This window comes from Chrysochloris asiatica, unplaced genomic scaffold, assembly GCF_000296735.1.
Source record: "Chrysochloris asiatica unplaced genomic scaffold, ChrAsi1.0 scaffold00285, whole genome shotgun sequence".
NCBI lineage: Eukaryota > Metazoa > Chordata > Mammalia > Afrosoricida > Chrysochloridae > Chrysochloris > Chrysochloris asiatica.
This window is the reverse complement of record NW_006408803.1, coordinates 765,534-779,761: the sequence shown is the minus strand read 5'-3', so window position 1 is coordinate 779,761 and position 14,228 is coordinate 765,534. Positions and strand designations below refer to the sequence as shown.

Below are 14,228 nucleotides of genomic sequence, written 5' to 3'. Positions count from 1 at the left end.
ATTCCAACCATGACTCTATCCCTGTATCTCAGAGCCCTTTATCTCTGTCCCATTTAGCCCTTTCAAATATGCCCAATTGTTCTCCCATCTGCCCCATTTCTCCACTTCCCTCTCCCTCCCTGTATATTGCCCCCCTCCCCAGCACCCAAGCTCTCCTGTGTCCAATCTCTGCCCTAGCCTTGTTTTGACTGATGATATAGAGCTTTTCCATCGTCTCTTTCCACAGATGTAGTCAATTTGATTTCTATGTATTCCATCTGGTGAGGTCCATGTGTGTAGTCATCTCTTAGGCTGTCTAAAGAAGGTATTTGAACAAATCCTTGATTTTGCAGAATTCTATCATGTGATGTCCAGCATCATTTCTATCACCAAGGCCATATTTCCCAACTACTGATCCTTCTTCCTCTTTGCTCCCAACCTTTGCATTCCTATCACCAGGAACGATCAGTACATCTTGATGGCATGTTTGCTCAATTTCAGATTGAAGAAATTGGTAGGATTCTTCTATTTCATCCTCACTGGCTTTAGTGGTTGGTGCATAAATTTTAATAATAGTGGTATTAACTGGGCTTCCCTTTAGGTGCATGGATATTTTCCTATCACAGACAGCGTTGTACCTCATGACTGATCTGAGTATGCTCTTTTTGATGATGAATGCAACACCATTCTTCTTCAATTTGTCATTCTTGGCATAGTAAACCATGTGGTTGTCAGATTCAAAATGGCCAATACCAGTCCATTTCAGCTCACTAATTCCAAAGATATCGATGTTTATGCATTCCATTTCATTTTTGACAACTTCCAATTTTCCCGATTCATACTTCATACATTCTATGTCAAAAACACTAGAACTAGGTTTTTCTGTATTATCAGTCTCAAACAAAATAGGAAATCCCAGGTTTTGTTTTGGTTTATCTCTAATTGTTTGTTTCCTATTTTATTATATTTTACCTCTAATCATTACAATTTCCTTTCTTCTACCTTAAAATATTATAAAATAGAATGAAGCAACCTGTGAGTTCAATGTTTAGCTCATTAATTTTCTTTCTTCAATTCTCTTCTACACATTTAATTTTCTCACCAACTATCTGCTGCATTGTACAAGTTGTGGCATATAGTGAACTTAGCTGTCATTCAATTTTTAAATAATTTATAATTTGTTATGACTTCTCTATTGAAGCATTACTTAATCTGAAGTATTTCTTATTTTCAATTTCTAATGCCTGAGTTTGGTTATTAGTTAAAAAAAAAAATCGCATTACTGATCAGTGATTTTATTATACTGTGGTCTGAAGTAACACCTCTAGCATTTTCTGGAACTCTCTGGGTGGCCCAACACATACTGAGGTTTTTATAAATGCCCATTATGTACTTGAAAAAAATATGTATTTGCTAATTATATATGCCCGTTATATTAAGTGTGTCAATTATTTTATTTCAATTTCACAACGTATTTACAAAGTAACATTTAAGTACAATAAACAGTTCTAAAATTAGCATCTTAAACCTTTGCAGTAATATGTATTTAAAGACCATCAACTAATATTAGAGATGAGAGGCAAAACACATAATGTGTGTAGTTGTAAATGTATATATATATAAAACTTTGTTTCCTATAAATGTTCTGAACCTTGTTCCCTGAAATAACCTGTAGATTGTTAGTAATAATGTTCTTCTCAAGAATTGGATAAAAATCTCATATCCTTTCACTATAAGGTTAAAGGTTAAAAAAACTTAACATAACACCCAAAAGTTTATTTGGGTGGTTCTTTGGTTGAAATTTTTACAGAGTGATATTCTTGTGATCAATGAACTCATACTGAAGTCTGGATAACCTAAAATTAAAAAGCAAGACATTTTTATGGATCCCTCTTGTGTTAGGATCTAATGAACAAAATTTGTTTTTGACAGTCATATGATAAGCACTGGACTGCAAACCACAAGGACCACAGTTCGATGCTCTGTGCAGGAACAAAATGAGGCTTTCTGCTCCTGAGAAGATTTAAAGCCTCAAAAACCCTATAAATGGTCACTAGGAGTTGGAACCGACCCCAATAGCACTTAACAAGAACAACAGCAGTAACTTTCATGACTATATGTAAGTAAAACATCTATATTCATAGAGCCAATAAAGAAAATCGAATTTTCTTTGATTATTCCAATTCTTTTAAAGTCCTCCTCAGATCTATTATCTTTCTGAAGACCTCTAATATATAATAATATATCTATACATACACATAACCAATTATTTCTATGGCTACCTTCTACTTAGTTTCTAAAATGGTTCCTGAGGAGATTTATCAGTTTTTAGATTTTTATGTTCTGGGTTATAGCAACAGTACTTTTCCTAATTGTTTTTCATTTCAAGGGTCAATGTGTCAAACTGTTGTAAGCATTATTGATTTAAACTCTTGTAGGCAGTGAGGTTACACTGTTATAGCTGTTGAGACAGCTTGTGTCCAGTCATTTTGCTCAGTTCAATCCAAATTGTCCTAGAGTTCTGATGTGGCATGGTAGAATCAGCACTGGACTGCTAACCACAGTGGTTCAAACCTACCAGTTGCTCCTTGGAAACCCTATATAAGGTCGCTATGAGTCAAAACTGACTTAACAGCACTTAACAACAAGAAGGAATCCTAGTAGGGCACTATAAGATAAGCACTGGACTGTGAACTGCAAGGTTGATGGTTCAAACCCACCAGCTGCTCCTCAGAAAGCCTACACAGGGTTGCTATGAGTTGGGAACCGACCTGAAGGCATTTAACAACAACAACAACAAATATAGCAAATATAAGCACTTGACTGCAAGGTCTGTTTGAATCGCAGGGTCAGATGTTCAAACTCACCAGCTACTCCTAGGAAACACGATACAGGGTTGCTATGAGTCAGAACAGACTCGAATACACTTAACAACAACAACAAACAATATACATAAACAATTCTGATTCAAACATATCAATGCGTTCTGAAGAGGTGAAAGAGTTTGTCATTACAATTTGATAAACTCTCCACCAGAAAATGTGATCTAATCTGGATGGCAATCATACTGAATAACTGATGAGGCTATTAACAGGCAATTCTGACTTGACAAATTCTTTAATACTGTATGTACAGAACCTAGATTCTTACTATATAGCAACCACTGGTTAAACAGCTGATAAAATAGTGAAAATAAATAAATGTAAAGCAGCCGTTGTGAACAAATACTTTTGTTGTCGTTGAAGTGAAGATTTAATTCACTAGTTTCTATTTCATAATGTATTTTTAAAAATAACTAGATATGTAAAAGTGTAGCTGACTATCACTCCTGAACATATTCCATACAGTAATATTACTTGATCTTTTGAGTATTTGTTTTCTTGTTCCTTATTGTTATTTACCATCAAGTCAATTCTAATACAGAGAAACCTACAGGGCAGAGTAGAACTGTCTCATAGGGTTTCCAAGTCTGTAATCTTGATGGAAGTAGATTGCCCCATCTTTCTCTTGGGGAGCTTGCAGGTTCAAAATGCTGACATTCCAGCTAGCAGTCAAGTACTTAATCACTATGCTACCAGAGCTCCTTTTTCTTGTTTTGAGGTACAGTTCAGTCATTTCCAACTCATAGTGACTCTGTGTGAGGTTTCCAAGGAGTGGCTTGTAGTTTGAACCACTGATATTTCAGTTAGCAATCCAGTGTTTATCCTACAGTGCCACACTACGACTCTTCTTCTTAGTTGGTCATCTCCTAATCAAATATTAATTTAATAATAAATTCACAGTTGCCTCTTAGCAGAATTATCATAAAGATATGCAAAACTTCAAGGAGAGTTTGTGATGTACAGTTCAACAACAACAACAAAAAAGCCAAACAAAACACATAAAATAATAAGAAAATGAAGGTACAAAGAAAAAAGCCTTATGCAATTCATATTTCCTGAATTCAGACCTAGATGGGAAATACTTCATGGAAACTGGGATAATTCATGAGTAAAGACAAAAGCAAAAGTATAGAAACAAAACTGAATTGGTGATGTTCAGGAAAAAAAAAGCATCTTATAAACTTAAATGGTTGTGCTTAAAAACAAAATAATTCAACTAAAAGGTTTAAGTTTTTTGAATGTTAAGTCCCTGAGTAAATATAAAATAATCTTCAATATTATGTTTTTAGCTTCATGCTTCCCCAAAAAGACTTGACACATTTCAGAATTTCTGTTGGACTTCTCCATTGATAAAATAAAAGATACTTGGACAATTACCCCTTACCAGTTCAACTAAGGATCTTGCTTCCTCTTCAGTGCAACGGAAAGGGCTATCACACACCTGCATGTTTGTGCTGGAGAGAAGAGAATGCTGTTATTACACAGGATGAAACAAGAACAATTATCAGAAGAGAAAACAAACTCTGAATATTCTGCATTGACTGCAAAATTCTAGGCAACGCAGAAGGAACTGAAAGAATATAAACTAGGACACTGAAGTCTGCAAATGCAGAGGGCTCCACAGTATTGCATACCACAGAATTAAAAACAATTAAAAAAAAATAATGTTATACAACTACTTAAACCACCAAATTCAAACCCACTGCTACTAAATCAATTCCAGGATATAGTAGAATTGCTCCAAATGGTTTCCAAGGCCTGTAAATCTTGATGGAAGCAGACTGACTGCCTTTCTCCTGCTAATAATTACCAGGTGTATAGTAAAAAGCCATACTACAATTACACCTCACCTTTACCGAAGGAAAAAGGAACCAGATTTAAATCACAGAATGAAGACTACAAGGATGAATTTTCTTGCAAAGAAACTTGATGAACATAGTAGTTTACCACTGAGAAACTCTGTGGAATCTTTTTTTTCAGAGAGGTTTGGAAGATTAGAGTTAAAAGTGGTGAAAAGAAACTATGAAAATGTAAGCTCTGTGTTTTCTTAAAAGCAGGGAAATAAAACTAGCAGTTCCTTCACAAAATTGTAAAGCCTTTCTTGTATCTCTCCAGCACACCACCCATTGATTATTTCCTACTTCCTACATGAAAGCAAAGGTGTCATTTCTCTCAACCACGTAATATTTATTGTTTTCTTTCCACCAGAGAAACAAGCAGATTAAAATGAATACTGAAAGAGATGGTGGATAGGAGAGTTAAAATCAAATTATTATTTTTAAAGTGATTAGCAAATGCCAAAGGAGCTAAACATAAGTGAAACATACATATTTATATTACTTCCTGCCCTGTCACAGTGAAGTGAAGGAATATACATTATGACATTATTTCATAATCAATTTGTAAAGTACATTGGGATATCTAAGGCTTTAAAAAGCTCTCTACTTTGTTATTGGCCTTTTTAACAATATGTTTGCAGTCAGGCATTGAGAATATAGTAATTAATGTTGCTGTTAAGTGCTGTCGAGTCCTTCCTACAAGTAACAACTGGTGGGTGTGAACTGCTGACATTGTGGTTACTAGCCTAGTGCTTAGCCTACAGTGCCACTTGAGGGGTCCAAAATTCTAGACCTTAAGGTCATAGTAATTACAGTTAAGTAATTATTTGATTTCTGTGTCAAATGAAGATGTAGAATTTATTTTCATTTTGGCATGAATAAAATTTGATGAATGTTCAAATATCATATTTTGATATTTTCCTTTCCACAACCCATGTTTAAGCAAGTTAAACATAGAAAAATGTAGGCATTATTAGTCAGCTTATTGTTAATAAAAGTGAAAAATACATGTAAAGAGGACTAGGCAAATAATTATGCCTCATTGTTGTTACATGCTGTTGAGGCGGTTCCAACCCATAGCAACCCTATATAGGGTTTCCTAGGGGTGGCGAGTAAGCTTGAACCACCCACCTTGCAGTTCAAACTGACATTGCAGTCCAGAGCATTAACCCACAGCACCATTTTGTTGTTGTAGTTAGGTGCCATTGAATTGGTACCGACTCACAGCGACCTTATGAACAGAAGAATGAAACACTGCCCAATCATGGGCCAACCTCACTACTGTTTCCATGCTTGAGTCCATCGATGCTGCCACTTGGCCAATCCATCTCGTTGGGGGTCTTCCTCTTTTTCTCTGACCCTCCACCTTACCAAATATGATATCCTTCTCCAGTGACTGCTCCCTCCTGACAATATGTCCAAAGTATGAGAGATGAAGTTTGGCTATCTTGGCATCCAAGAAGCACTCTGGCTGCACTTCTTCCAAACGGATCTATTGGTTCTTTTAGCAGCCCATGGCACTTTCAGTATTCTTCTCCAACACCATAACTCAAAAGCATCAATTCTTCTACGGTCTTCCTTATTCACTGTCCAGCGTTCGCATACATGAGGTTATTGAAACCACACTCTCGTCTGTCAGTTTGTCGTACTGTAGTGGCTTTTGAGATGCTGTGATTCTGAAAGCTATGCCATCGGTATTTTAAAAACCACCAGGGTCACCCATGGTGGCCAGGTTTCAGATGAGCTTCCAAAGACAGACTAGGAAGAAGGAGTGACAAACTACTTCTGAATACTTAGTTACTGAAAACCTTATGAATAGCAGAGAAACAGCACCATACCAGGACATAAACAACAGAGTCTCAGATGATAGTTCTTTGAAGAAAGCATGATAAATATTACATGTGCTATATGCAGTGATTTAAAATTTATAATCTAAGTGAAAATAAAACATTGTTTCAAAACTCTGAGAAAATGATGATAAGAGAGTATGGAGCTAAAATACAGGTCACCCAATTGAATCTTATATACACAACAAATTAATTTTTAGTTTCAAATATGGCACTGGATATATTTATGTTTTAAAAAATGTTGCTCTTAAATTCAAATGTAGCTGAGTATCTTAGATTCTTATCTGGTAAATCTGATAACTCTATTCTCTAGAGTAATAGTCTATGCCCAACACCACTTGTCTGTCCCTATGTCATACTGTGTTGGATGCATGATGATGTGATGCTGGAAGCAATGTCACCAGTATTTTAAATAAAAGTAGGCTTACCCATAGCATAGAGACTTCAGCTAAGACAGACTAAAAAAAAGGAGAGGCACACCATTTCTGAATGGTTAGCCACTGAAAACCTTATGTACACGGTTAGATGTAGTGCCAGAAGATGAGCCCATTAGGTCGGAAGGCATTCAAAATACGACACACTTGTCTAATTCAAACTGACTGAACTAGCTATTTTTTATTCCATCTTATATGTCTTTTAATTTTTTAAAGTTTTGATAGATTCATGAATGCTCTATTAGTTATAAAACTGTCATATTTCAGTTATTTATCATTTCCTAGCAGTTAGTGAAATATAACAGAAGTCCTGGTGTGGTGCTGTGAATTAATTACGCTGGACTGCAAAGTTGGATTGAACCAAAGGTCAGTAGTTCAAGTTCACTAGCTACTCCTCAGAAACCCTATGCAGGGTCACGATGGGTCTGAACCAATTCAATGGCACTTAACAACAACAACAGTGAAATATAATAAACTGAACATTTTTGACTTTTTACAAGTGAGGTGGCTGAAGAGACTGGGGTGAAAAAAAGGTAAGAGGGACTAGAAAATAGATCTAAATGTCTAACTATATCTGTATATATTTAGTCTATATATCACCTAGAACAGAATTTAAAGTTTTGTTAGTTAAGAAAAGAATAATGAAATAATTTCCTGATAAAATAATATTCAGCTTTTGAGTAAACATTAAACAGTGAAAAAGAGAATAAATAAAAGTTTCAACCAAAAATCTCACTCAGATAAAGAGAATTACTTAAAATGAAGTTCATAAATACAGCATCTCTAGAAACAGATGAGTGACTATCTAGATTAAAAAAAGATAACTGATAATTGCGGGCTTTAAAATATTACTCAACAGTTTGCTTCAACAAGTATTTACTGATAGTTACTATATACCAGGCATTAGGAACACAAAAATGCATAAGACATCTTTACTCATCTGTTCTGAGAGAACTTAAATTCTAAAGGAAGAGACAGACATGTAAACCAGTTACTTCAATATAACTACAATGATAGGAGGGCAAGAAATACAGAGAGGACTGCCATCCAACCTAGCAAGGGACAGAGGTATACAGTAAAGTTTCACAGAGAAGGTGAAGACAAAAATAAAATTTTATAAAATGAGTAAGTTGGCTAGTTCAAGAAATGAGGGCAATCACAGCAAAGTAGCAAAATGAGAAAAGGCCTAAAATAAGAATATGGTGTGTGAGAAATGGCTAATGGCTCTAAGGTGGTGGAACATGAAGAGGCAAGAACTGACGAAACCTGAGGCTAGACAGCAAACAGGTCAAATATTGAAAGGCCTTGTTTGCTCTTCCTTGAGAAGTTTGGGTTTTCTCAGTGGCTCTTATGAAGAGAGGCTCATATCAGAGTCACTAAGAAAACTTTAAACACTGATGCATGCTAAGATCTTCCCCATCCAGAAATCCCTTCAATGGGAATGTATGCTCTGATTGGTGACCACTTTCACCACTGACAAGGGGAAGTGAGGAAAAAACAGCAATGAAGCTATGAACTAAGCCCTACAACGCTCAACAGACTCCTGTGAACCCAGATGGAGACCTAGTTGGCCAGCAGTGTGCCAAGTCCAGGGGACTCTTGGACCCATATAGTCAACGACAGGGCCACAGAGGACTAGAGTGAAGAGTGAAGAGTCCAGCTGATAAGAAGAGAGGGAACATTCATAATTACACCCACACTTGCAGATAATACCCACTTGAACTGGCTTCAATGGCTGGATGATCAAAGCTCAAACAGAAGAAGAAAGAAGAGGGAAAAAAAGAATAATCTCATACAATTTGATGAACTTGACACATGCCTATGGAAGCAATAGCTCAAAAGAGTGAATAAATATTCACAATGAGGATCATTCCCACCTCCACTGCATACAGAGAGGACAGGGATCGGCAACTTGGACATTGGCTCCCAGAATGGGGGGGCTAGAGAGGCAAGAAGTGACTGACTTACAAGCTTTCAAGAGGGAACCTAGATTCAAAGGGTGTGGAGCAAGGTGGAATCTCCACTGAGTGGTATCCATTCTGCCTAGTCAGGGCTGATAAAAGAAGATGCAGATAGGTCCCTTGCGATACAACAGCAAATAATTGTTATCAAGACTGATTATAAGGGCTGGAAATGTAAAGGTGAACATTTTGGGGCAAAGGAGGAGGAGTGATTAACCTTATAGTCTTGGAATGGAGGTCCCTGGCACCATCGAAGGAGAAGAACAGAGAACAGAACCCTACCCAGAGAAGCAGTGATGCCAGGGAGGGAGGCAGAAATGATGACATGGGGAGATGGAGCGGCTGGAGACTTGGGATCTGGAGAGAAAGAGGGGTGGTGTGTGGATGACAGGGGGGCAGGCTTGTAGGGTATACCCTTTGGTTGATCGATGATGCATGGAAGGGATTGTAACCATGGCAAGGAAACGATATACGACAGGATCAATGTGAAGTTGATGTCCTCCCATGTAAACTAACACATAATTTGAAATAAAGCATTAAAAAATAATAATAATAACATTACATAGAAAAGATAAATTCTTACCAATTTATCGTCCCACTATCACATTTCTTCATAAGCAATGCTTTCCAACATTCATGAGTAGATTTAATAACTTCAAGGGCAAAAGCCTAGTCACAAAAAAACAAAAGCATTAGCAATCACAATGTTAATTTATTTCATCTGCTAATTCTGTTACTAACACAAAACTATTATAAATATAATAGACTAATTATTAAAGGAGTACTGGTGTGGTGCTGCAGAATAATGTGCTGGACTGCAAGGTCAGTTTGAGCCACAAGGTTGGTGGTTCAAACCCACCAGTTTCTCCTCGGGAACCCTATACAGGATCACTATGAGTTGGAACCAACTTGATAGCACTTAACAATAACAATGATTAAAAAGATGAACTCTGAAGGCAAATATCAGTATAAATTCTGTTTTCCTCACCACCTATGTGATGTTAGACATGTTACTTAATTTCACTAAACGTGTTTAATCATCTATAACATGGTACATACTGGGGAATAACTTATGAATTATCGGCATTTCAGAACAGGAAGAATCATTAAGTCTACAGAAGAGATAGTTGAAGAAATTCTGGAAGAAAATTTCCCTAACGTCCTGAAAAGCGAAAAGATAAGCATTCAAGAAACTCAACAAACCCCAAGAAGGATAGACCCTAAAAGAAAAACATCAAGACATATAATAATCAAATTCTCCAAAATCAAGGACAGAATCCTGAAGTCAACTAGGGAAAAGAGAAGTATAACATACAAAAGCAAGCAAATCAGACTAAACTTGGATTTCTCAACAGAAACCATGTGGGCAAGAAGAGAATGGGGATATATATAGATATAAAACCCTGAAAGAAAAAAACTGCCGACCAAGAATCCTCTACCCAGTAAAGCTGCCAATTAAATATGATGCTATAATCAAAACACTCCAGGATAAACAGAAGCTTAGGGATTTTGCCACAACCAACCCTGTGATGAAAAAAATCCTAATAGGAGTTCTGTGGACAGAGAATCAACAAGAACAGACAACAACCAGAGATTGACATATGTGGCAGCATCACCCAGAAGTCAACTGACAAATAGAAGAGTTGAGAACAGAATAAAACTATAAGAACAAATTCAGAGGATCTGGGACATCAGTCTATGATCAAAGCAACTACAATGTGAAAGAAGGTAAACACAGAGGAACAGAGATCTAGGTGGTACAAAGGTCAGGTAAATTATGGGATAAAACAGACTGTCTTAAATGGAGGGAAAAGTTAGAGAAATATAAGGGAACCACAACCATGGGGTTGGGGTGGGGAGCTTCGGGGGAGGTGGAGGGAGGCAACGGTAGGGCACATGGTAAAGGCAGACACATCATAGTTTGGGTGTTGGGGAGGGCAACACAAGAAGGGCGAGGAGGCGTAAGAACAAGGTAGATACGAGAGCAATGATACAGGTTTACATGGGTTAAGTAGGTCAGAGGAAAATAGTGATGCATGCTTAACCTTGGAACAACAGGACTCTGTGAAGAGGGGAAATGATACTAAGATACCTGTCTTATGAATATTGGTTTCCCTTGCCTACTACTGTAAAATAGACACGTGAGTAGGATAGAAAGGAATATTGGGAAACATTATTACAGAAAACTTGTAAGCCTGTCTTCAGCCTATAACTGATTGGAATACCTAAAATGGGTTCTAGAACTTGCCCAGTGACACAGGCTTCTTATGGAACCTTTGCAGAGTATAGGACATTAGGTGGAATCCTGAGTCCCATCCAGAACCTTCTGAGGTGGGACATTCCCACTAGAAAGGACAAGCAGACCAGCCTGGAACAGCAAGAGTGACAGAAGATACATGTTCAAAGAAAGATCATTAGGTAAAACCCAAAGCAAAATGGCAATATGAATAACCACTGCAAGAATAAGCAAGATGTTCGCTGGGACACCATCAAGGCAAACAATCAAGTTCCTTCTGGACAACCCCCCTTCTAAGACTGAAACTCAAAGGGAACACATGAACAGGCCTGTAAGCTTGCTGGTGAACACCTTGGTCTACTGGTGAGTGGAAGAGGGGGAAAGGCAGCAATGAAGAAATGGGCTCAGTTTAACCATAGTCTATTGACTCCCATTGACCTGGTGATGAAAAAGAGAAGATCTAGGGCTGCTGGTCCAATATGTGGTGAGACCTGGGGACACCTGAGCCCAAGGACAGGGACATAGCCACAGAGGGCTAGAGCAAAGAGTGAAGCATCCGGCTGATATGAAGTGAGGAGAGACGCACAAGAACACCCAAATTTGCAGATTGTACCCATTTGACCTAGTCTCAAAGGCTTGATAATCAGAACTTAACTAGAGGAAGATAAAACAAAACAAAACAATTTTTGATAAAGGAAACAAAGGTAAATTGCTGAAATTTGATGAAACTGACCTATACTCATGGAAGTAGTAACTCCAACAGAGAGGGAAGGACTCTTCACATCAAGTATCAATGCTATCCCCTCTGTACACAGGGTATAGAGGGACGGGCAACTTAGACATTGGCTACCTAAAATGAGGGGGCAATAAAGTGGCTTACAAGGTTTCGAGAGGGAGTTTAACTTAAGAGTGTGTGTGGGAAAAAAGAGTCCCCACTGAATAGTTTTCATCTTGTCTAGATGTTGTGTTGTTGTTGTTGTTAGGTGCCATCTAGTTGGTACCGACTCTTAGTGACCTTATCCAGAAAAGAATAAAACATTGCCCGATCCTGGGCCAACCTCACTACTGTTGCCACGCTTGAGTCCATTGATGCTGCCAATTGGCCAAACCATCTCGTTGAGGGTCTTCCTCTTTTTTCTCTGACCCTCCACCTTAAAATACATGATATCCTTCTCCAGTGACAGTTCCCTCTTGACAATATATCTGAAGTATGAGAGAAGAAGTTTGGCCATCTTGTCTAGATAGGTCTGGTTAAAAGAGATGGGGATAAGATTCGTATGATTCAATAGTGAATAATTTTTATCATGACTAATTGTGACTGTCACAATTGTAAAGGTAGAAGTTTTGTAACAAAAATAGGGGAGCAATTAATCTTTCAGTCCAGAAACAAAGGATCCTAGGACCAACAAGGAAGAAGAGGACAAGTGGAATGTGGGCTACTATCCAGAGAAACAGCAACACAAGAGATACAGGCTGAGATGGGGACATGGAGAAGGCAAGCGACTGAGGATTCTAGATTCATGGGATGAGAGAGACTAAGAGATGGTGGCCACGAAGCAGAGTTGCAGCATGTGACCTTTGGTGGTATAAATTATTATATATGCCTGAGTGTGTGTTTTTTTTTAAAGAGCTAAAGTGAATAGAGATGGTACATGGAGGGGTATGTAATCATTGTGACGAAACAAGGTGTATGACTTATTGAATGTAAAATTGATGATCTTCCCTGTAAACTTTCACTCAATTCACAATAAAAACTTAAAGAAACAAAAACAGTTTCATAAGGATATTTGCACCTGGGTATTTACCAGTTTGTCATACTGTGGTGGCTTGTGAGTTGCTGTGATTCTGAAAGCTATGCCACCGGTATGTTAAATCCAGCAGAGTCACCCATGAGGGACAGGTTTAAGATGAGCTTTTGGATGAAGATAGACTAGGAAGAAAGAGTGACGAACTATTTCCGAATATTTAGTCACTAAAAACCTTATGAATAGCAGAGAAACACTTTCAGATATAGTGCCGGAAAACGAGCCCCTCAAGTTGGAAGGCACTCAAAATGCAACTGGTGAAGCGCTGCCTCCTCAAAGTAGAGTTGACCGTGATGACGCGAATAGAGTAAAGCCCATGGGAGAGAAGCGCGGGACCATTGCTAATGGGGCACTACTCAAAATGAAGAGAAACAGCTATAAACAAACATCCATTGAAAATCAGAACATGGAATGTAGGAAGTATAAATCTGGGAAAATTGGAAGCTGTCAAAAATGAAATGGAACGCATAAACATAGATATCGTAGGCATTAGTGAGCTGAAATGGACTGGTATTGGCCATTTTGAATCTGACAACCACATGGTTTACTAGGCCGGGAATGACAAACTGAAGAGGTATGGTGTTGCATTCACGGTAAAAAAGAACATATCCAGATCAGTCATGAGGTGCAACACTTATAGGATAATATCCCTGTGCCTACAGGGAAGCCTAGTTAATACCACTATTATTCAAATTTATGCACCGACCACTAAAGCCAGTCAGGATGAAATAGAAGAATTCTACCAACGTCTTCAATCTGAAATTGATCAAACATGCAATCAAGTTGTATTGATCATTAATGGTGATTAGAATGCAAAAAGGTTGGGAGCATCAGTAGTTGGAAGGATCAGTAGTTGGAAAATATGGCCTTGGTGATAGAAATGATGCTGGACATTGCATGATAAATTCTGCAAAATCAAGGATTTGTTCATTTCAAATACCTTCTTTAGACAGCATAATAAGACAACTAAACACATGGACCTCACCAGATGGAATACGCAGATATCAAATTGACTACATCTGTAGAAAGAGATGATGGGAAAACTCCATATCATCAGGGAAAACAAGGCCAGGGGCAGACTGTGATACAGACAATTAATTATGGAAATTCAAACTAAAGCTGAAGAAGATGAAAACAACTCCACGAGAGCCAAAATATGACCTGGAATATATCCCACCTGAATTTAAGGATCATCTGAAGACCAGATTTGATACATTAAACACTAAAGACCAAAGACCAAAAGAGT

General features: G+C 37.7%; 1 protein-coding gene across 1 annotated transcript in view; it reads right to left on the bottom strand.

The window, feature by feature from the left end:
• The window catches only part of PPA2 (pyrophosphatase (inorganic) 2), a 148,252-nt gene that overhangs the window by 12,923 nt on the left and 121,101 nt on the right, over positions 1-14,228 (bottom strand). Inside the window, exons 8-9 of the mRNA XM_006874556.1 lie at positions 9,525-9,610; positions 4,246-4,315 (exon numbers count right to left, since the gene is read on the bottom strand). Coding sequence (XP_006874618.1) covers positions 4,246-4,315; positions 9,525-9,610 — 156 coding nt within the window. The remainder of the gene's footprint in view (positions 1-4,245; positions 4,316-9,524; positions 9,611-14,228) is intronic.